Raw genomic sequence first — 21,514 nt, 5'->3', positions numbered from 1 at the left:
CACTCTGCACACCGCATATCGTTTACTGGTCTTCTCTCTGCCGTGCAGGCTGGTGCCCTTTCAGTGCCCGCTACATCACATTAGCCGCTTTTCATCTGTGTCCCAGGAGACCATCCTGCCTTCTCTCTCTCGTTCTGTCTGTCTCTCTCTCGTTCTGTCTCTCTCCCTCTCGTTCTGTCTGCCTCTCTCTCGTACCGTCTCTCTCTCTCTCGTTTTGTCAGTCTCTCTCTCGTTCTGTCTCTCTCTCTTGTTCTGTCTGTCTCTCTCTTGTTCTGTCTGTCTCGCTCTCGTTTTGTCAGTCTCTCTCTCGTTCTGTCTGCCTCTCTCTCATTCTGTCTGTCTCTCTCTCGTTCTGTCTGTCTTTCTCTCGTTCTGTCTGTCTCTCTTTCTGTCTGTCTCGCTCTCTTTCTGTCTCTCTCTCATCCTGTCAGTCTCTTTCTCTGTCTGCCTGTTACACTCCCCATTCTACCTGAGGGACTCCTGACTTCAGACTGACACCAGAAAACGTTCTGTCTGCTTCCCAAATGGAACCCTATTCCCTTATAGTGCACTACCTTTGACCAGGACCCATAAGCCCAACTGTGCACTATATAGGAAATAGCGTGCCATTTGGAACACAGGCTATGTTTTACTGAGCTGGTCTACCAATGAGAAGATAAGTATCCTGAGTGGGAGGTGAGAGTGAGACTATAAAACATTGGGACATGAGGCCATAGAACATCCCAATGTCTTGATGAGAGAGAGTGAAAGAGAGAGAGAGAGAGGCCACTGGGTAAAGGGTGACTTCTTCTCAGCATCCCAAATGGCACCCTATTCCCTTTAGTGCACTACCACAGGGTCCAGATCAAAAGAAGTGCACTAAAGGGAATAGGATGCCATTTGGGACGCGCACACATACAGTAAGTGGAAGTTCACCCAATTGGAGAAATAAGAGCGCACCAACCGACCGATAGCAGAGGAGCAGAAAATTAGATAAAGATGGCCAGAGAGAGTGAAGGAAGAGAAGGAGGGAGGAGGAGAAAAAGAGGGAGATCAGGTTTTCAGAAGAAGGGTCTGAAGCCAGTCGTTTGTCCCAGAAGAACAAGTATTTTGTATTGGAGAGGGCTGAGGTAGATATTCTTTAAAAAATATTCTTTACATTGGGAAGTAACACACACAGTCCCCATACATAACCTCTGTTATGTCATCTCTTAACTATCTGTTATCTAATTACCTGATATTAATCAGACGTATGCTGCTTGAGACTATGGGGTCTGGCTAGTGAGCCTGTAGGAAGAGGAACCAGGCTGGCTATATGTAACAGACTTGTGTCAAGTATGTGAAATATTTTGGGAGGTTTGGTTTTCCATGTATAATTGAACCAATGGAATAGTACAAAAAGGGCAACCCAAGGAAAATCAAGCGCCTCAAATACTTTCCAAAAAGTATTTGACTTTATATTATCTATTATATATCCTTTAGCCAGAAACTGGTATAAGCTGGTATAACCTCATACCTAGGCTATTGTGAACAGCACATATAAACCTGGTACAGCAACAATTCAAAGTTAGCCTTAATTTGGAGTGACCGTAGAATTCTATGGGATGAACCTTACTGAGTAAAGTATTTATCATCATTTAATTTGAACGAATCACACAACTGCGAGGCATGGCTCTGTGCTTGAGGTGTGCTAGCGTACGGGGAAGGGTTAATGGGAAGGTGTTGTGGGAGATGATTGGTTGGTAGATTAATCCAGTGTTCATTTCGTCAACAAAAATAGTGACTAAAATATTCACCAAATACCAATTTTTCTGTGTTAATTTACAAGATGATAACTAACTAAATAGACTGAGAAAAAAATAAATATATATTGTAATGAAACAGCAGGGCCTTCGACCTTCGAGCCCGAGATGCGGCGCGCTATCGACTGTGCCGCAAAAGCATGCTCAAGCGGCAGAGTCGATTTCCGCGCTTATAAACCCAGGGTCGTTACATTATGTTTAATTTCAGTTGACTATGATAGTTTTTTGGAGTGATTGAGAGTTTTTCAGTGATAAGTACAATTAATATTGGCAGAGCAGAAGCACAGCGCAGTTCTGTTCAGCAGTGGAAGGACGCGTCACACCCCGCACACAGCCTACATCAGCTGGTGAGCTGCGGGGAAGCAAGCTTTGAGTGTGGGCAGACAAGCTTCGCTCCGCCTCCTATTACACACATTACGCAGGCTACTTTCCTGCTTCTCCGTAGCTAACCAGTCACCGCCAGCCTTCTAGTTAGCTTCCCGTTGCCTGGTCAAGCTGCTTTACTAAATGAAAAACAATAGCAGCATTAAGTTTAATAGTAAAACAACAGTCTAGCTATGTTTTCTCTCCCTAGAGTATAGAAAAGTCTTTAAATTTGTAGTCTTGCTCAACCCTCACACTTTCGCCACTGCATTTCAAAGCCAGGTTCTGTAGCCAAAGTACTAGTCTCCCTCTGTTCCTGGGAGAAACGGCTTGATTCAAGCCATTACCATTCAAAACATATTACCCATAATATCGGCGCTATATTTTAGAATAAGGCTGTACGTAACAAAACGTGGAAAAGGTGAAGGGGTCTGAATTCTTTCCGAACACACTTCCCGAAGCACATGGAAGTCAGTGATTTGTTTACTATCACTGACTATAAGTGATATGATTCAAATGTAACTAAAATGAAAGGGCATTTAGTTGACTAAAATGGCCCAGTGTTTTCATAATTTTTTACAATAACTAGACTAATTCAGTATTCAAATGACAAAAATGTGACTAAGACTTAATGATATTTTAGTCAAAATGACTAAGACTAGACTACATTTTTTTTAAAGAGTGTCAAAATGAACACTGGATCAAGCCGGTTAAGCCAATGCCTACAGTGGGGCAAAAAAAGTATTTAGTCAATTGTGCAAGTTCTCCCACTTAAAAAGATGAGAGAGGCCTGTCATTTTCATCACATGTACACTTCAACTATGACAGACAAAATGAGGAAAAAAATCCAGAAAATCACATTGTAGGATTTTTAATGAATGTATTTGCAAATTATGGTGGAAAATAAGTATTTGGTCAATAACAAAAGTGTATCTCAATACTTTGTTATATACCCTTTGTTGGCAATGACAGAGGTCAAACGTTTTCTGTAAGTCTTCACAAGGTTTTCACACACTGTTGCTGGTATTTTGGCCCATTCCTCCATGCAGATCTCCTCTAGAGCAGTGATGTTTTGGGGCTGTTGCTGGGCAACAGAGACTTTCAACTGCCTCCAAAGATTTTCTATGGGGTTGAGATTTGGAGACTGGCTAGGCCACTCCAGGACCTTGAAATGCTTCTTACGAAGCCACTCCTTCGTTGCCCGGGCGGTGTGTTTGGGATCATTGTCATGCTGAAAGACCCAGCCACGTTTCATCTTCAATGCCCTTGCTGATGGAAGGAGGTTTTCACTCAAAATCTCACGATACATGGCCCCATTCATTCTTTCCTTTACACGGATCAGTCGTCCTGGTCCCTTTGCAGAAAAACAGCCCCAAAGCATGATGTTTCCACCCCCATGCTTCACAGTAGGTATGGTGTTCTTTGGATGCAACTCAGCATTCTTTGTCCTCCAAACACAACGAGTTGAGATTTTACCAAAAAGTTATATTTTGGTTTCATCTGACCATATGACATTCTCCCAATCTTCTTCTGGATCATCCAAACGCTCTCTAGCAAACTTCAGACGGGCCTGGACATGTACTGGCTTAAGCAGGGGGACACGTCTGGCACTGCAGGATTTGAGTCCCTGGCGGCGTAGTGTGTTACTGATGGTAGGCTTTGTTACTTTGGTCCCAGCTCTCTGCAGGTCATTCACTAGGTCCCCCCGTGTGGTTCTGGGATTTTTGCTCACCGTTCTTGTGATCATTTTGACCCCACGGGGTGAGATCTTGCGTGGAGCCCCAGATCGAGGGAGATTATCAGTGGTCTTGTATGTCTTCCATTTCCTAATAATTGCTCCCACAGTTGATTTCTTCAAACCAAGCTGCTTACCTATTGCAGATTAAGTCTTCCCAGCCTGGTGCAGGTCTCTGGTGTCCTTTGACAGCTCTTTGGTCTTGGCCATAGTGGAGTTTGGAGTGTGACTGTTTGAGGTTGTGGACAGGTGTCTTTTATACTGATAACAAGTTCAAACAGGTGCCCTTAATAAAGGTAACGAGTGGAGGACAGAGGAGCCTCTTATAGAAGAAGTTACAGGTCTGTGAGAGCCAGAAATCTTGCTTGTTTGTAGGTGACCAAATACTTATTTTCCACCATAATTTGCAAATAAATTAATTAAAAATGATTGTACCTATGATGAAAATTACAGGCCTCTCTCATCTTTTTAAGTGGGAGAACTTGCACAATTGGTGGCTGACTAAATACTTTTTTGCCCCACTGTATGCATGGCTCAAAGAAGGCAAAGTTTGACGCATTGGTCCAACAGACTCTTCGAGCATTTGGGCGGAAGTGTCTGGGAATGAGATTGGTACTGATATAATGTTAAAATGCTCACCACAGCGGTCAGGGCCATCTGAAAGCTGTATATTCTGGTGTTTTAACAGTTTACAAGAGGTTTATAACAGGTGTATAACAGTAAGGTTCTCACCACGGAGGTCAGGGCCATCTGAAAGCTGTATATTCTGGTGTTTTAACAGTTTATAAGAGGTTTATAACAGGTGTATAACAGTAAGGTTCTCACCACGGAGGTCAGGGCCATCTGAAAGCTGTATATTCTGGCAAGACCGAAGTCGGCCAGTTTTATCTGTCCTCCACTGGTGACCAGGATGTTCTGGGGTTTCAGGTCCCGGTGAACCACACGGTGTGAGTGCAGGAAGTCCAACCCCTGCAGCAGCTGGTACATCATATCCTGTTAGGACACATGGACATTCAGACACAGTCTTAACAGGTACAACATGACACATGGGCACTGAGAAAATACACCTGATATCCCTGACAGAGGATGCAATGGTTCAGCATCATTGGTTTCTCTTCTAAATCAACAACCAACAGGCCTCAGAACAGTGAAAAGTCCCACAGAGAGAAGTTAAATCACTGAGGCCTTGTAGGCGGTGTAGCAGCCTGTCGACTAGGAAAAAAGAGAGCGTGTCCCTTTAAAGCCTTTGTGTGGCAGATGCTGATAACTGACACGACTGTGGAGAGAGAGCAGGGCAGGAAAGACATGTTACTGTGGGGAGTAGTTATTATCTGTGTTCTTTTCTGTGTTCCAAATGGCACCCTGTTCCCTATAAGCCCTGGTCAAAAGTAGTGCACTACAAAGGGAATCGGGTGCTATTTGGGATGCAACCTTGATCTGTTGGTGGTGGGCCTCTCTCTGCCTCCTTCCCTACCCACCCTGCAGCTGTCTGGGCCAAGCTGAGGAGGATTGATCGTTGTAGATCCACTAGTTCAAGCTGTAGCCAAGGACGGCCCCACAGGCCTTAATACCCACAAGCACTCAGTCCGGGAGAGAGAAAGAAAGGAGAGAGCGAGAGAGAGAGAGAGAGTCTGAGAGGAGGGATAAACGGCCATTTCCTCATTCTGGTGGAAACTCTCAGCCCAGCCACAACAACATAAGGACTGAGGGTGATAGTGTCAGTGGGGGCTGTTTGAGTGATAGAGACAGAGAGATTGGGGCAGATTAAAAGAGAAAGAGAGGGAAAGAGAAATGGAGAGGGAGAGAAAGAGGGGCGCTTTCACAGTTGCGACATGAATCGGCCTGCTGCTGGGGTTGCAGCAGGCGGCGGTGCGGCCTACCCCCCCGAAACCCGTCGCCAAGACCTCACAAGTGACATGGACCTGGGCCCACGCGGGGCTCCATTCACTGACCCTAGCAGCTGGTGAGTGATTAAAAGAGCTGAAACAATAGCTGCACACTCAAGAAGAAAACATTAGCAAACGGCGCGGGGTGACCAGGGTCGAGGGGAGGGGACTAGAGCCTCTCACAATGCACGGAATAGGGACAGGACTCTGGATGTGTGTCTGTGTGTTAGAGAAGATACAGGGCAGAGGGAATTTGTGTGTGTGGCAGGCCAGAGAGCGTAAACAGGCCTTCCTTTTTGAATATCCATCCACCCATGACCTAGCAGGTCAACAGACAGGGGCAGAGGCAGTTATTTAGGGAGCTGACACAATGGCACCGCCCCCATGAGTTCCTCTCTGTTTGCTTTAAATGGCCATTTGCGCCATGTTTCCTTTCAACAGCATTTCCTACAAAACCCCAATTATCTCAGAAGTGTGACTCGAGGACAAACATACAAACAACAACCATGCCCCCTCGATGCTCCATCTCCTCTCTCCTGTTTCAGTTCATTCATATAACAGTCATACAGTACATGATGCAAGTGAAGATTCATGATGCAGAGTTTATCCATTTTAGTTGCAAATAGCAGTGAATAGCTTGTAGGGCTGGGGACAATGTCAAACTATCAGACTGACATTAATATCTAATCTCTCATCTGCAGATAGGAGGCATTTTTTTTTTGACTTGATGCAAACCAATGTCACAGGAGGTGACACAGAGCAACAAGATACCCAACAACCTAACTGTCTAGGACAGCAGCTCAGCCAGAGAAAGCTGGCTAGGAAAGACAAGGCAAGCGACCAAAGCCCCCCAAAAAAGAAGAGTACACAAGAAAAAAAGACCTGAAAAAAGTAACCCACATAAAAAAAGAGTCAAAACATTGCTTCTCTGAGTGCAGCCCCTTTTCTCATGCTAATATGCAAGAGGCGGCCATATTGTTTATTGTAGCTGGGCACAATACAGGACATCTGCCAGTTAGCGTTAGTGTAATTCCCTCCCTATGCTTCATTAACCAGCCTTTTACAGGCCTGGAGACGGGGGACAGATGAGGGTTCTGGGGGGGCAGTTCTGGGGGGGCAGCGTCAGACCAGCCGTACTCCCCAAGGCTGGGGGAGAGAGACCGGCCGCTTGATGTCCTTCCAGCTCATTTGATTCCCGGGGCCTCTTTCATCAATTACCATGCGGTGGGTCTGACTGGAGGCCTGAAAGGGGTCAGGAGGAGTGGATGGACAGGCTGGGCTAGGGTGAGATGGGCAGTGGGGGTTGGAGGGGTGGGCTGGAGGGGTGGTCTGCAATCTGGTGTCCTCTGGTCTGGAGGGGTGTAAATGAAGTAGTTGGGGGGCCGGGGTTTGCAGTGTCCACTGTCATGGAAATAAAAGGGATGGTGCCGCTGTCATCTTGCACTTGATCGTTATCCATTGTCCCTCATCCCTCCAGATGCTGTTTGGATGTTGCGAATGAATGGGGGAGATCTCACTCCCACCCAACAAGTGGTTTTCCATACTTGCTTTGGAGTCTATGTGGTTCGGCTGAGTAGGCCTCGATGGTAAAGCTTGCTTCAAGAATACATATCCAGTCGACTATTCCACCAAAACAGCTGCATTTTGAAAAGCTACACTGATGTACAGTATATGAAAACACCACCACAGGGTTCACGTTCACTCATAGACCATAAAGCTGACCATTTGCTGTGAACAGACAATAGTCACAAAGGTAACACTAAGGTCTATTAAATATCCTCAGGTCAGCTCTGACACCTATTACAGCTGAGGAGTCATGGCAATATTAAGCCCTGTCACAGGAAGCGGAACACAACACCTATCTGATTGACAACATTAGAGAAAGAGGAGACAGGAATCCCATTGGGAAATACTTTTTTCAGGTCTTTTTTTTTTGGGTACTCTCCCCAAAGCCAACACCTCCTTTGGCCGCCTTTCCTTCCAGTTCTCTGCTGAGAATGACTGGAACGAATTGCGAAAATCACTGAAGTTGGAGACATATTTCCCTCACTAACTTTAAACACCAGCTATCTGAGCCACTAACCGATTGCCGCAGCTGTACATAGCCCATCTGTAAATAGCCCACCCAATCTACCTACCTCATCCCCATATTGTTTTTATTTACTTTTCTGCTCTTTTGCACAACAGTATTTCTACTTGCACATCACCATCTGCTCATCTATCACTCATCTATCACTCCAGTGTTAATTTGCTAAATTGTAATTACTTTGCTACTATGGCCTATCTTTATGGCCTTCCTATGACATCGGGTGTTGTAGGTGTCCTGGAGGGCAGGTAGTTTGCCCCCCCATTGATGTGACTAAAATTAACGGGAATTTAGTTGACTAAAATGGCTCGGTGTTTTCATAATTTTGACAATAACTAGACTAAATCATATTCAAATAACAAAAATATGACTAAGACTTAATGATATTTTAATCAAAATGGCTAAGACTAAATCTAAAAAAAGAGAGCCAAAATTAACACCGGACACGTGTGCTGCCCTTCAACAAGCCTGAATGCTTTCTGATGTTTGGGAGTTCCATCCTCTCTGTTCCTGTCTGGGCCAGGGAAGAAACATTCCCTGGATATTCGACAAAAAACAAGGTCCACATACAGTGCCTTCGGAAAGTATTCAGACCCCATGACTTTTTCCACATTTTGTTACGCACCAGCCTTATTCTAAAATGTATTTAAAATATATTTTCCTCATCAATTTACATACAATACCCCGTAATAACAAAGCAACACCAGATTTTTAGAAATGTTTGCAAATATATAAAAAGTTTAAAACAGAAATACCTTAATTATAGTATTCAGACCCTTTCCTATGAGACTGTAAATTAAAAAATCCTGTTTCCATTGATCATCCTTGAGATGTTTCTACAACTTGATTGGAGTCCACCTGTGGTCAATTCAATTGATTTTGACATGATTTGGAAAGGCACACACCTGTCTATATAAGGTCCCACAGTTGACAGTACATGTCAGAACAAACACCAAGTCATGAGGTTGAAGGAATTGTCCGTAGAGCTCCGAGACAGGACTGTGTTGAGGCACAGATCTGGGGAAGGGTGGCAAAAACATTCTGCAACATTGAAGGTCCCCAAGGACACAGTGGCCTCCATCGTTCTTAAATGGAAGAAGTTTGGAACCACCAAGACTCTTCCTAGAGCTGGCCGCCCGGCCAAATTGAGCAATCGGGGGAAAAAGGCCTTGGTCAGGGAGGTGACCAAGAACCCGATGGTCACTCTGACAGAGCTGCAGCGTTCCTCTATCTCTGCAGCACTCCACCAATCAGGCCTTTATGGTAGAGTGGCCAGACGGAGGCTACTCCTCAGTAAAAGGCACATGACAGCCCGCTTGGAGTTTGCCAAAAGACTGTGAGAATTTTTTTTATCTGGTCTGTTGAAACCAAGATTGAACTCTTTGGCCTGAATGCCAAGTGTCACATCTGGAAGAACCTGTCACCATCCCTACGGTAATGCATGGTGGTGGCAGCATAATGCTGTGGGGATGTTTTTCAGCGACAGGGACTGGGAGACTAGTTTGGATTGAGGGAAAGGTGAACGGAGCAAAGTACAGAGAGATCCTTGATGAAAGCCTGCTCCAGAGCGCTCAGGACCTCAGACTGGGGTGAAGGTTCACCTTCAAACAGGACAACGACCCTAAACACACAGCCAAGACAATGCAGGACTGGCTTCGGGACAAGTCTCTGAACGCCCTTGAGTGGCCCAGCCAGAGCCCGGACTTGAACCAGATCAAATATCTCTGGAGAGACTTGAAAATAGCTGTGCACCGACACTCCCCATCCAACCTGACAGAGCTTGAGAGGGTCTGTAGAGAGTAATGGGAGAAACTCCCCAAATACAGGTGTGCCAAGCTTGTAGCGTCATACCCAAGTAGACTGCCAAATTACTGCCAAAGGGGCTTCAACAAAGTACTGAGTAAAGGGTCTGAATACTTGTAAATGTGATATTTTCCGTGTTTTTTTATTATAAATTTGCAAAAACTGTTTTTGCTTTGTCATTATGGGGTATTGTGTGTAAATTGATGAGGGGAAAAAAAACATTTTAATTCATTTCAGAATAAGGCCGTAACGTAACAAAATGTGGAACAAGTCAATGGGTCTGAATACTTTCCAAATGCACTCTATTCATAGACCTAATGAGTACAATTTACAATTCAACTGAGAATTTGCCCCTTGACACTAAAATCTTTCCTCCATTGGGGAAGGGTATTAAGTAAGGGTAATCTGATCCGAGATCTGTATCAATCCCAGCAGTAATGTCAGACTCACCTTGATAGTTTCAGGTGGCACCCCAGGATCAGGGGCTTTCTCTAGGTATGTGGTCAGGTCCTGGTCAACATGCTCAAAGACCAGGGTCAGCTTGGTTTCGCGGTCGGTCCGAGACACAGTACACACATCGAACAGTCTGCAGAGAGAGAGGCAGAGGAGGAGAGTGAATACTGCTGCTTAGCATTGTTATGTGAGTCTGATATTATGATAACACTTATATTAAAGTCTAATCTATAAAATGCCTATAAAGGGTTTATAAAAGGTTTGTTTGTAATTCATTAAGGCTCCCGAGTGGCGTGGCAGTCTAAGGCACTGCATTACAGTGCAAGAGGCTTCACAACAGACACTGGTTCGATCCCAGGCTGTATCACAACCCATAGGGCGGCCCTAGCCCTCACCCGCCGATCCAACAGGTCCCAGACGTGCTCAATGGGATTGAAATCCGGGCTCTTCGCTGGCCATGGCACAACACTGACATTCCTGTCTTTCAGGAAATCACGCACAGAATGAGCAGTATGGCTGGTGGCATTGCCATGCTGGAGGGTCATGTCAGGATGAGCCTGCAGGAAGGGTACCACATGAAAGCACATGAAAGCGCGAACCACTGCTTTTAACCAGGGCACGGTGACCGGAAACATGACCGAATACAAACAGTGTAGCTATTCCCTCCGCAAGGCAATAAAACAAGCTAAGCGTCAGTATAGAGACAAATTAGAGTCGCAATTCAACGGCTCAGACACAAGAGGTATGTGGCAGGGTCTACAGTCAATAACGGATTACAAAAAGAAAACCAGCCCCGTCGCGGACCAGGATGTCTTGCTCCCAGACAGACTAAACAACTTCTTTGCTCGCTTTGAGGACAATACAGTGCCACTGACACGGCCCGCTACCAAAACCTGCGGGCTCTCCTTCACTGCAGCCGATGTGAGTAAAACATTTAAACGTGTTAACCCTCGCAAGGCTGCAGCCCAGACGGCATCCCCAGCCGCGTCCTCAGAGCATGCGCAGGCCAGCTGGCTGGTGTGTTTACGGACATATTCAATCAATCCTTATCCCAGTCTGCTGTTCCCACATGCTTCAAGAGGGCCACCATTGTTCCTGTTCCCAAGAAAGCTAAGGTAACTGAGCTAAATACTTCTGTCATCATGAAGTGCTTTGAGAGACTAGTCAAGGACCATATCACCTCCACCCTACCTGACACCCTATACCCACTCCAATTTGCTTACCGCTCCAATAGGTCCACAGCCAACACAATCGCAACCACACTGCCCACTGCCCTAACCCATCTGGAAAAAAGGAATACCTATGTGAGAATGCTGTTCATCGACTACAGCTCAGCATTTAACACCATAGTACCCTCCAAACTCATCATCAAGCTTGAGACCATGGGTCTCTCTGGGTACTGGACTTCCTGACGGGCCGCCCCCCAGGTGGTGAGGGTAGGTAACTACATCTCCACCCCGCTGATCCTCAACACTGGGGCCCCACAAGGGTGCGTTCTGAGCCCTCTCCTGTACTCCCTGTTCATCCACGACTGCGTGGCCATGCACACCTCCAACTCAATCATCAAGTTTGCAGACGACACTACAGTTGTAGGCTTGATTACCAACAACGACGAGACGGCCTACAGGGAGGAGGTGAGGGCCCTCGGAGTGTGGTGTCAGGAAAATAACCTCACACTCAACAAAACAAAGGAGATGATCGTGGACTTCAGGAAACAGCAGAGGGAGCAGCCCCCTATCCACATCGACGGGACAGTAGTGGAGAGGGTAGTAAGTTTTAAGTTCCTCGGCGTACACATCAAGGACACACTGAATTGGTCCACCCACACAGACAGCGTGGTGCGCAGCAGCGCCTTCAGATGCACAATTGAGAGAATCCGCCTGGTACCGCAACTGCTTCGCCCACAACCATAAGGCTCTCCAGAGGGTAGTGAGGTCTGCATAATGCATCACTGGGGGCAAACTACCTGTCCTCCAGGACACCTACACCACCCGATGTCACAGGAAGGCCATAAAGATCATCAAGGACAATAACCACCCGTACCACTGCCTGTTCACCCCGCTATCATCCAGAAGGCGAGTGGCTGCTGCCAACATACTGACTCAACTCCAGCCACTTTAATAATGGAAAAATTGATGTAAAAATGTATCACTAGCCACTTTAAACAATGCCACTTAATATCATGTTTACATAGCCTACAAAACTCATCTCATATGTATATACTGTACTCTATACCGTCTACTGCATCTTGCCTATGCCGTTCTGTACCATCCCTCATTCATATATTTTTATGTACATATTCTTCATCCCTTTACACTTGTGTGTATAAAGTAGTTGTGGAATTGTTAGGTTAGATTACTCGTTGGTTATTACTGCATTGTCAGAACTAGGAGCACAAGAATTTCGCTACTCACATTAACATCTGATAACCATGTGTATGTAACAAATACATTTTTATTTTATTTGATGAGGGAGGAGGATGTCTTCCCTGTAACACACAGCATTGAGATTGCCTGCAATGACAACAAGCTCAGTCCGATGATGCTGTGACACACCGCCCCAGACCATGACGGATCCTCCACCTCCAAATCGATCACGCTCCAGAGTACAGGCCTCGGTGTAACGCTCATTCCTTCGACAATGAACACGAATCTGCCCATCACCCCTGGTGAGACAGAACTGCGACTCGTCAGTGAAGAGCACTTTTTGCCAGCCCTCTCTGGTCCAGCGACGGTGGGCTTGTGCCGATAGGCAACGTTGTTGCCGGTGATGTCTGATGAGGACCTGCCTTACAACAGGCTACAAACCCTCAGTCCAGCCTCTCTCAGCCTATTGCAAACAGTCTGACCACTGATAAAGGGGTTGTGCGTTCCTGGTGTTACTCGGGCAGTTGTTGTTGCCATTCTGTACCTGTCCCTCAGGTGTGATGTTCGGATGTACCAATCCTGTGCAGGTGTTGTTACAAGTGGTCTGCCACTGCGAGGACGATCAGCTGTCCGTCCTGTCTCCCTGTAGTGCTGTCTTAGGCGTCTCACAGTACGGACATTGCAATTTATTGCCCTGGCCACATCTGCAGTCCTCAGGCCTCCTTGCTGCATGCCTAAGGTACGTTCACACAGATGAGCAGGGACCCTGGGCATCTTTCTTTTGGTGTTTTTCAGAGTCAGTAGAAAGGCCTTGTTAGTGTCCTAAGTTTTTATAACTGTGACCTTAATTGCCTACCGTCTGTAAGCTGTTAGTGTCTTAATGACCGTTCCACGGGTGCATGTTCATTAATTGTTTGTGCATGGGAAACAGTGTTTAAACCCTTTACAATGAAGATCTGTGAAGTTATTTGGATTTTTATTAATTATCTTTGAAAGACTGAGTCCTGAAAATGGGACGTTTTTTTCACCATCTATGACAAACCATATTTTTCCAGTACAAACTGCCTTCTGAAATATGGAGAAAGCACACTTGATAGGATCCCTAGTATCATTCCAAACCTGAGAGAGATCTAATCTATTTAAATCATCAAGATTCAGTTAGGGAAGAAATTCCTATAGTGTCAGGTAACTGTCCAGGCTAGTTTTACTAACAGTTTGAAAGAATGCGAGAAATGCTTTAACCTACTGGGACGTTGTTGGCTAAACGAAAGGAACCAATCTGAAATGACTCCTTACTCCTGAATGATCAACATTTTGGCAACATGATCTCCTAGCCATTATTACACTGAAATTACACTGCTTTTAGAGTATGTGTGGAATGGTACAGTACAGTAACCACAACAAGATCACTTGAGAGTTGAACTCCTTGTCAAAGAAATTGAATTGGAATTCTCGTTCTTAAAAACATGCAACTGCAACCTACCAGGGTTCAAATCCAGGTCTCCTGCATGCCACAAGACCCCTTGGCCCGCTGAGCTAAAGCCTTAGCCAATACATCTGGGAGCAAATGCAACTCTTCAGGTCTAAGAAAATGTGATTCATCAAGCGAACATAGTTACGACCTAACTTCTTCAGGCATGTTTTGATTTCTGAACACAAAACTAAACCTATCCTTCAGCCTCTATCCTGACAAGGCCAATAATAATGTTGTAGCTACATTATATGACTTTTACGAGGGAAACCCTTGGCAACTCCTGAGCATCCAACACAATACTTCAACTTGTGGTTGTATTTTTACAGGGAAACAAAACGAGCCCCAACATCCAGATTATTCTTGCAGTTGTGTCAGGGGCTAACTTTGGTGAAAAACCTAGAGAAGACGGCCAGTGTCTTCCTCAAAGAGCCGAGGACCACAACAAACATTCCTCCAGGAGCACCACGGCAACACGTGATGCGCCATGGCAACTGAAGCAGGGACTGCCCATGACTAACCACCAGTCGCTGTTGGTTCATGCAGTAATTCTTATATTTAATTTAAAATATTTCATATTTACAGTGAAATCCATATTTCAATTTCCTCAAATATTTCGAAAGTCAACAGCACTGCAGTAATAACAGTAAAATTGCAGTTCATGTCTATGTAATCTCTGTGAATTGTTTTGAAGTAAAGCATGGGAAAGCCGCCCCACCAACTCTTAAGGAAAGTTGTCCTTTTCTTTCGATGCACCTCGCCACGCCACCCTTGTACTGTTATCAAAGGTTTGTAAGGAGTTATTCTTTCAAAGTATTATAACCATACGCCCATGATGTCACGGAACGAGCGAGCCTCCCGGTTGGAAACGCAAGGTTAAACGCTCCTCAGAACCGTGATTGTTCTGCTACAATGCAGCCTCTCGCCAGACACTGAACATATGGGATGACTAATGGGTGTCATTCTAAAACATCCAGGGGCTGGCAGGCCTGTAGTTACACAGTAGGTCCAGAATGCATCCTGCTCAGTGTCGGTTCGCTCCCATGCTGTTTAGCTTTACAGATATAGACCAGACCAGACCCCCTTTGGTGTGGATTCAAACTTGGGCTTATGTATACACTTTTAGAGAAAAAGTGCTATCTAGTCCCTAAAAGGGTTCTTCAGCTGTTCCCATAGGATAACCCTTTGAAGAGCCATTTTTGGTTCCAGGTATTATCCTTTTGGGTTACATGTAAAACCCTTTCCACATGGAACCCAAATGGGTTCTACCTCAATCGAAAAAGGGTTCTTCCTGGAACCAAAATGGATTATCCTATGGGGACAGCCAAAGAAGCCCTTTGGAATTATTTTATTCTAAAAGTGTAGGGAACCACAACTTTACAGAATAGACAGATTAGATGCATACCATAAAGTATAGGGAGTCAGGGCACATTTTGTGTCGTCATTTCATGAAACTCGATCTGGGGAACCTTTGATACGTGGAATCACAATTGAGAATCTATTCATTTATTCAGTTTAAGAGAATAATGATGCACTTTGAGGCTGTGGTGGGACCAGCAGGGCAGAGAATAACATTTGTATTATTAAAACGTTTCCATTAAGCTTTTAATCCAAAAGCACTCAAAAGCTTAATGGCAAGGTTAGACCTTGAGCAAGGCCGGTAAATTACGTGGTCCGAATGACGTGGACCGTACTGACATCCAAACTGACCCATGGGAGTCTACAGCTGCAAGCATAACAACCTTTTTATGTTGTCTTGTGGCCTGGATGACTAAAAACAACACGGTTTATATCCCCAACTCTTGTAGGATACTGGAATGGGGCAAAATCAGCTGAATACAGTATCTCTTCTTTCTTCTTATTAATTCCTAACCTAAAGTTCATTGACTTTTCTGGGAAATTTCACTATAACCAGCAATGGGAATGACTTTACCCATGACTAATCTAGTGAACAGATATCACCCAAGAATGTTTGTCACAGGTACTGCACACAAAAAATCCATCAAGTTGTTTTACTACAGTTTGATCCATAATACCCATAAATCCTAGAGGTCAAAAAGGGAAATGGTTCCAATTGTTTTTCCAACATTCATTTTCCCAATAGGGGATTTTAGAAACACTTAAAATAAGGTGTGTTTCCTGTAGGGTTACCCTGACGTGACGTTTTGATGACGATGTAAATCTCTCTAGGACAAGCTGACTTTTATCAATAAATTCACCTGTATTTACCCCTCAAAAATTAAATGCTAATTACCTGATATGATGATCTGGGCAAGACTGCCGAATCGAGGGGAAGGTAAGAATCTCTGGATTAACTATCTAATGGTATGTACAGTGCCTTGCGAAAGTATTCGGCCCCCTTGAACTTTGCGACCTTTTGCCACATTTCAGGCTTCAAACATAAAGATATAAAACTGTATTTTGTTGTGAAGAATCAACAACAAGTGGGACACAATCATGAAGTGGAACGACATTTATTGGATATTTCAAACTTTTTTAACAAATCAAAAACTGAAAAATTGGGCGTGCAAAATTATTCAGCCCCCTTAAGTTAATACTTTGTAGCGCCACCTTTTGCTGCGATTACAGCTGTAAGTCGCTTGGGGTATGTCTCTATCAGTTTTGCACATCGAGAGACTGACATTTTTTCCCATTCCTCCTTGCAAAACAGCTCGAGCTCAGTGAGGTTGGATGGAGAGCATTTGTGAACAGCAGTTTTCAGTTCTTTCCACAGATTCTCGATTGGATTCAGGTCTGGACTTTGACTTGGCCATTCTAACACCTGGATATGTTTATTTTTGAGCCATTCCATTGTAGATTTTGCTTTATGTTTTGGATCATTGTCTTGTTGGAAGACAAATCTCCGTCCCAGTCTCAGGTCTTTTGCAGACTCCATCAGGTTTTCTTCCAGAATGGTCCTGTATTTGGCTCCATCCATCTTCCCATCAATTTGAACCATCTTCCCTGTCCCTGCTGAAGAAAAGCAGGCCCAAACCATGATGCTGCCACCACCATGTTTGACAGTGTTCAGGGTGATGAGCTGTGTTGCTTTTACGCCAAACATAACGTTTTGCATTTTGGTTTCATCTGACCAGAGCACCTTCTTCCACATGTTTGGTGTGTCTCCCAGGTGTCTTGTGGCAAACTTTAAACTACACTTTTTATGGATATCTTTAAGAAATGGCTTTCTTCTTGCCACTCTTCCATAAAGGCCAGATTTGTGCAATATACGACTGATTGTTGTCCTATGGACAGAGTCTCCCACCTCAGCTGTAGATCTCTGCAGTTCATCCAGAGTGATCATGGGCCTCTTGGCTGCATCTCTGATCAGTCTTCTCCTTGTATGAGCTGAAAGTTTAGAGGGACGGCCAGGTCTTGGTAGATTTGCAGTGGTCTGATACTCCTTCCATTTCAATATTATCGCTTGCACAGTTATCCTTGGGATGTTTAAAGCTTGGGAAATCTTTTTGTATCCAAATCCGGCTTTAAACTTCTTCACAACAGTATCTCGGACCTGCCTGGTGTGTTCCTTGTTCTTCATGATGCTCTCTGCGCTTTTAACGGACCTCTGAGACTATCACAGTGCAGGTGCATTTATACGGAGACTTGATTACACACAGGTGGATTGTATTTATCATCATTAGTCATTTAGGTCAACATTGGATCATTCAGAGATCCTCACTGAACTTCTGGAGAGAGTTTGCGGCACTGAAAGTAAAGGGTCTGAATAATTTTGCACGCCCAATTTTTCAGTTTTTGATTTGTTAAAAAAGTTTGAAATATCCAATAAATGTCGTTCCACTTAATGATTGTGTCCCACTTGTTGTTGATTCTTCACAAAAAAATACAGTTTTATATCTTTATGTTTGAAGCCTGAAATGTGGCAAAAGGTCGCAAAGTTCAAGGGGGCCGAATACTTTCGCAAGGCACTGTACATTTAGTAATAAATATATGATCAACATTTTTCTCAATTGACAATTCTGTGAACTGTCTTGTGCAAGTTTTAAATTGACACAACACCTGCTAGCAAAGGTTTCAGCTGGAGATGACGTGCAGGGATTTGTAGTCTTGCATGAGGTCTACTTTGATGCTAATTAGCATTTTCGAAACTGAGCATAAATCGAGCTGAATACATTGATTATCAGCTTGTCCAATAGATATTGACATGGTTATCAAACCATCACACCAGGGTAAGCCTACATGAAACACAGCCCGTGTTTTAAGAGTTTCTAAAATTCCCTATATGAAAAATAAATGGTGGAAATACAATTGGAACCATTTCCCTGTTTGACCGCTAAGTATTATGACACCTCCACTGTGAGGCCCTATAGTAACACCAGTATCAAAAAGTGTTTATAGTTACAAAACCACAACTCCATAAGACTCTGCAATACATCCCAAGGCAGATACTGTATATCTGACATTATATAGATGTATATCTGACATATGCAAATTATATACACTGAGTGTACAAAACAATATGACATAGACAGACCAGGTGAATCCAGGTGAAAGCTGTGATCCCTTATTGATGTCACTTTAATCCACTTCAATCAGTCTAGATGAAGGGGAGGAGACAGGTTAAATAAAGGTTTTTAAGCCTTGAGACATGGATTGTATGTGTGCCATTCAGTGGGTGAATGGGCAAGACAAAAGACTTAAGTGCCTTTGAACGTGGTATGGTAGTACAGTAGGTGCCAGGTGCACCAGTTTGTGTCAAGAACTGCAATGCTGCAGGTTTTTCAAGCTCAACAGTTTCCCGTGTGTATCAAGAATGGTCCACCACCCAAAGGACATCCAGCCAACTTGACACAACTGTGGGAAGCATTGGAGCATCCCTGTGGAACGCTTTGGACGCCTTGTAGAGTCCATGCCCTGATGAATTTGGGCTATTTTGAAGGCAAAGGGGTGGGGGCTGCAACTCAATATTAGGCATGTTTTGTACACTCAGTGTATATAGACATTATGCAGCCATTTAAAGAGAGAAATACCAGGAGTTCTAAGAGCATGAAAAGATAATGGAACTCCTGGTAGAGGAGAGGCCCTTGTTAGATGCACCCCCCTCTCCCAGTTCCATCTCTGCTTACCTGACCACGTTGGGGTGTTCGAATGCCTCCAGTTGCCTCAGTACCGCCACCTCACGGATGGTCGAGAGGGGCATCCCTTCCTCCTCCGTCTGTACCCGAACTCTTTTTAGGGCTACAAAGCGTCCCGCGTTCTTCAAATCTCGTGCCTTGTACACCTTTCCGTAAGCACCTTCGCCAATCTCGGCGACGGGCTCGTATCTTTGTGCTACACTTTCATTGTCCATTTTTGCGGATTTGTTTTCTTGGTGAGAATATTGCGGGGAATCCCGACGAATGTGAAGAGCCAGGGTTTTTACAAAGTCATCCTCACATAACAGAGTTGTTGGCACTTGCAATGCCTAAATTAGAGGAAGACAGAGGTTGCAGAGGTAAACATCATATATGTCTGCCTAATTTTTGGTCAAACGGAGGTTCAGGTAGGCTACAACATTGTGTCATCATTCCGACTATGAACAGTAGAACCCCCAATGCGTTCGACTTGATCCACTCCCACTTCATTACGCGCATGAACCTCATGTCCTTCTAGCAACCTCACACAACATCTGGCATCTCTAAAACAAGGACATTTACATCTGATCACTTTTACATACGTTCTCTAAGTGCGTAAATCAGTCCATAATACAACAATAACGTAATACTTATGTTCATGCGTATAATGAGGGATTTGTAGACGAATGAGTTAGAAACAAAAGCAAAATAACTTGAAAGAACAGAATATAAAATATAAAGCAAAATTACTATATAATATGCACAAAAATATCCAGGCTACGATATCGTTTTTCAAATGTGACCAGTCTAATAATTATGGTTTATTATAGGCGACAAACTGTTGCGAGCACGTGGTTGTTTACCGACTTGTATTGTCTAAACTTCCTATAGTCCATTTAAACACATATCTCTCGCTTTCCATGTCATTAATAGTTATGGTGTAATAATGCAATTTTATCGCAGTTTTTTGCACAGTAGATTTTTTATTTTAATTGAATGTGTTATTATTATTATTTTGTAGTCTACATTAATGAAAAAGGAAGTGCAGCAATTTAATTGGTAAAATAACACAATAAGGACATGCATGCAAAATACATGTTTCTAACACAAAAAGTAAAATATGAACATTTCAGCCTACCTCGTTTCATGTTATCAGTGATAGTCGCAACATTGGTCGTGTCCATGAAATGATTAAACATTCCTCCTTTGGATAAATGTTCAAACTAACACATAGCACATCATATATCCCACACAGGTAGTCGGATGGTGCACGCTTCTCTAACCCCCATCCCTCAGCAGTTAACTACCACCTCTTCAACTGCGGCTCAAGCAAAGCAGTAACTATAATACCGGGGTTGTGTGTGTGTGGAGGGGGGGGGGGGGGGGGGGGCGTATTCCTTACAGAAAAACACAGTTCCTACTGCAACATTTTTGGGGAGGTCATAGGACAAAAGCTTGATATATTCTCCAAGCCATGCTCTTCTCATTTTTTTTTCCTGTTTTAACGCTCTTTTTTTCAAATTTTGTCTGTGAGCTCCGTCTCTTCTTCGCTTTCCCACGCTGGCTGAATGTGCCTTGACCCCCTTCAGAGAAGTTTGACACAGAGCAGGAACATTTCCGCATTCCTCCCGACTACAAAGACTAACCGCCTCCTTTTGCCCTCCTTGGTTCTTTATCATTCATAGTTCTCTCTCGGTTTTGTCTCAGTGTCAAAACCAGCAGCACCACGGGGGGAAAGCTGGGCAGCAAGAAAAGTGTATTTGATGGACCAGTCGATCTATCCGGCCATTGAAAACTATTCGTTGACAATACATCAGCGGGGAAGCAGGGTGACAAGCTCGCCTCTGGCCCATAAGGTCAGGTTCAAGGACCAGTGGCTTGGGTTGTGTCAGGGGTGATTCTCCCAAAGCGCTCCTTCGAGGGTGCTCGGTTTCACTGCTTCATCCAAACGTGAGATGCCAACTGCACACGTGAGAGATAGTCCACAGCTTTAAATGGTATGAATTTTGGAAATAATAATGAAATATGTAAATTACAATGGATAATCCATTAATCCAATACATATTATTATCATTCATGGCGCAGAAATCTAAATATAATTAACATATTTGTATTAATGTCTGCGTATTTCAAAAGTAGGATGGTAAGTGATTTCTCAGAAACTATTTTGAGATGACTGTTAGATCTATCAGTTTTGACTATAAGATTTATAATTATAAATATTTTACATTTAACACTTTATTTTTGTTTTATACATGTAATTGATATTCTGTTTATCACGTGTTCTTTAGAATGAATCCAAAGGCTTTGTAGTCAGTGACAATAGATTTACTTTGTATTTCAGTAGCTAATATGACCCCAACAACTTGCTCAAGACCCCCCTCCCCAACCCCCAAAAAGCCTTGAGCCAGGAAATTTATCTCAAGTGAATCACAAAGTAGCCTATATAGATGAGGCTAACAAAATCCTTTCACAATGGATATGGTTGAGAATGG

The 21,514-nt window shown here is 44.0% G+C and overlaps 1 protein-coding gene across 1 annotated transcript in view; it reads right to left on the bottom strand.

Annotated features, from left to right (window-relative positions):
• LOC139392425 (cyclin-dependent kinase 6-like) overlaps positions 1-20,350 on the bottom strand; it is a 69,180-nt gene extending 48,830 nt beyond the window's left edge. Inside the window, exons 1-4 of the mRNA XM_071140402.1 lie at positions 20,158-20,350; positions 19,032-19,369; positions 10,105-10,240; positions 4,705-4,872 (exon numbers count right to left, since the gene is read on the bottom strand). Of these exons, the coding sequence (XP_070996503.1) occupies positions 4,705-4,872; positions 10,105-10,240; positions 19,032-19,255 (528 nt within the window). The 5' untranslated portion in view covers positions 19,256-19,369; positions 20,158-20,350. The remainder of the gene's footprint in view (positions 1-4,704; positions 4,873-10,104; positions 10,241-19,031; positions 19,370-20,157) is intronic.
• Between the last annotated feature and the right edge of the window lie 1,164 nt (positions 20,351-21,514).

This window comes from Oncorhynchus clarkii, chromosome 32 (genome assembly GCF_045791955.1).
Source record: "Oncorhynchus clarkii lewisi isolate Uvic-CL-2024 chromosome 32, UVic_Ocla_1.0, whole genome shotgun sequence".
Lineage (NCBI taxonomy): Eukaryota > Metazoa > Chordata > Actinopteri > Salmoniformes > Salmonidae > Oncorhynchus > Oncorhynchus clarkii.
Note: the sequence above shows the minus strand (reverse complement) of the source record. Positions and strands in the feature narration are given on the sequence as shown.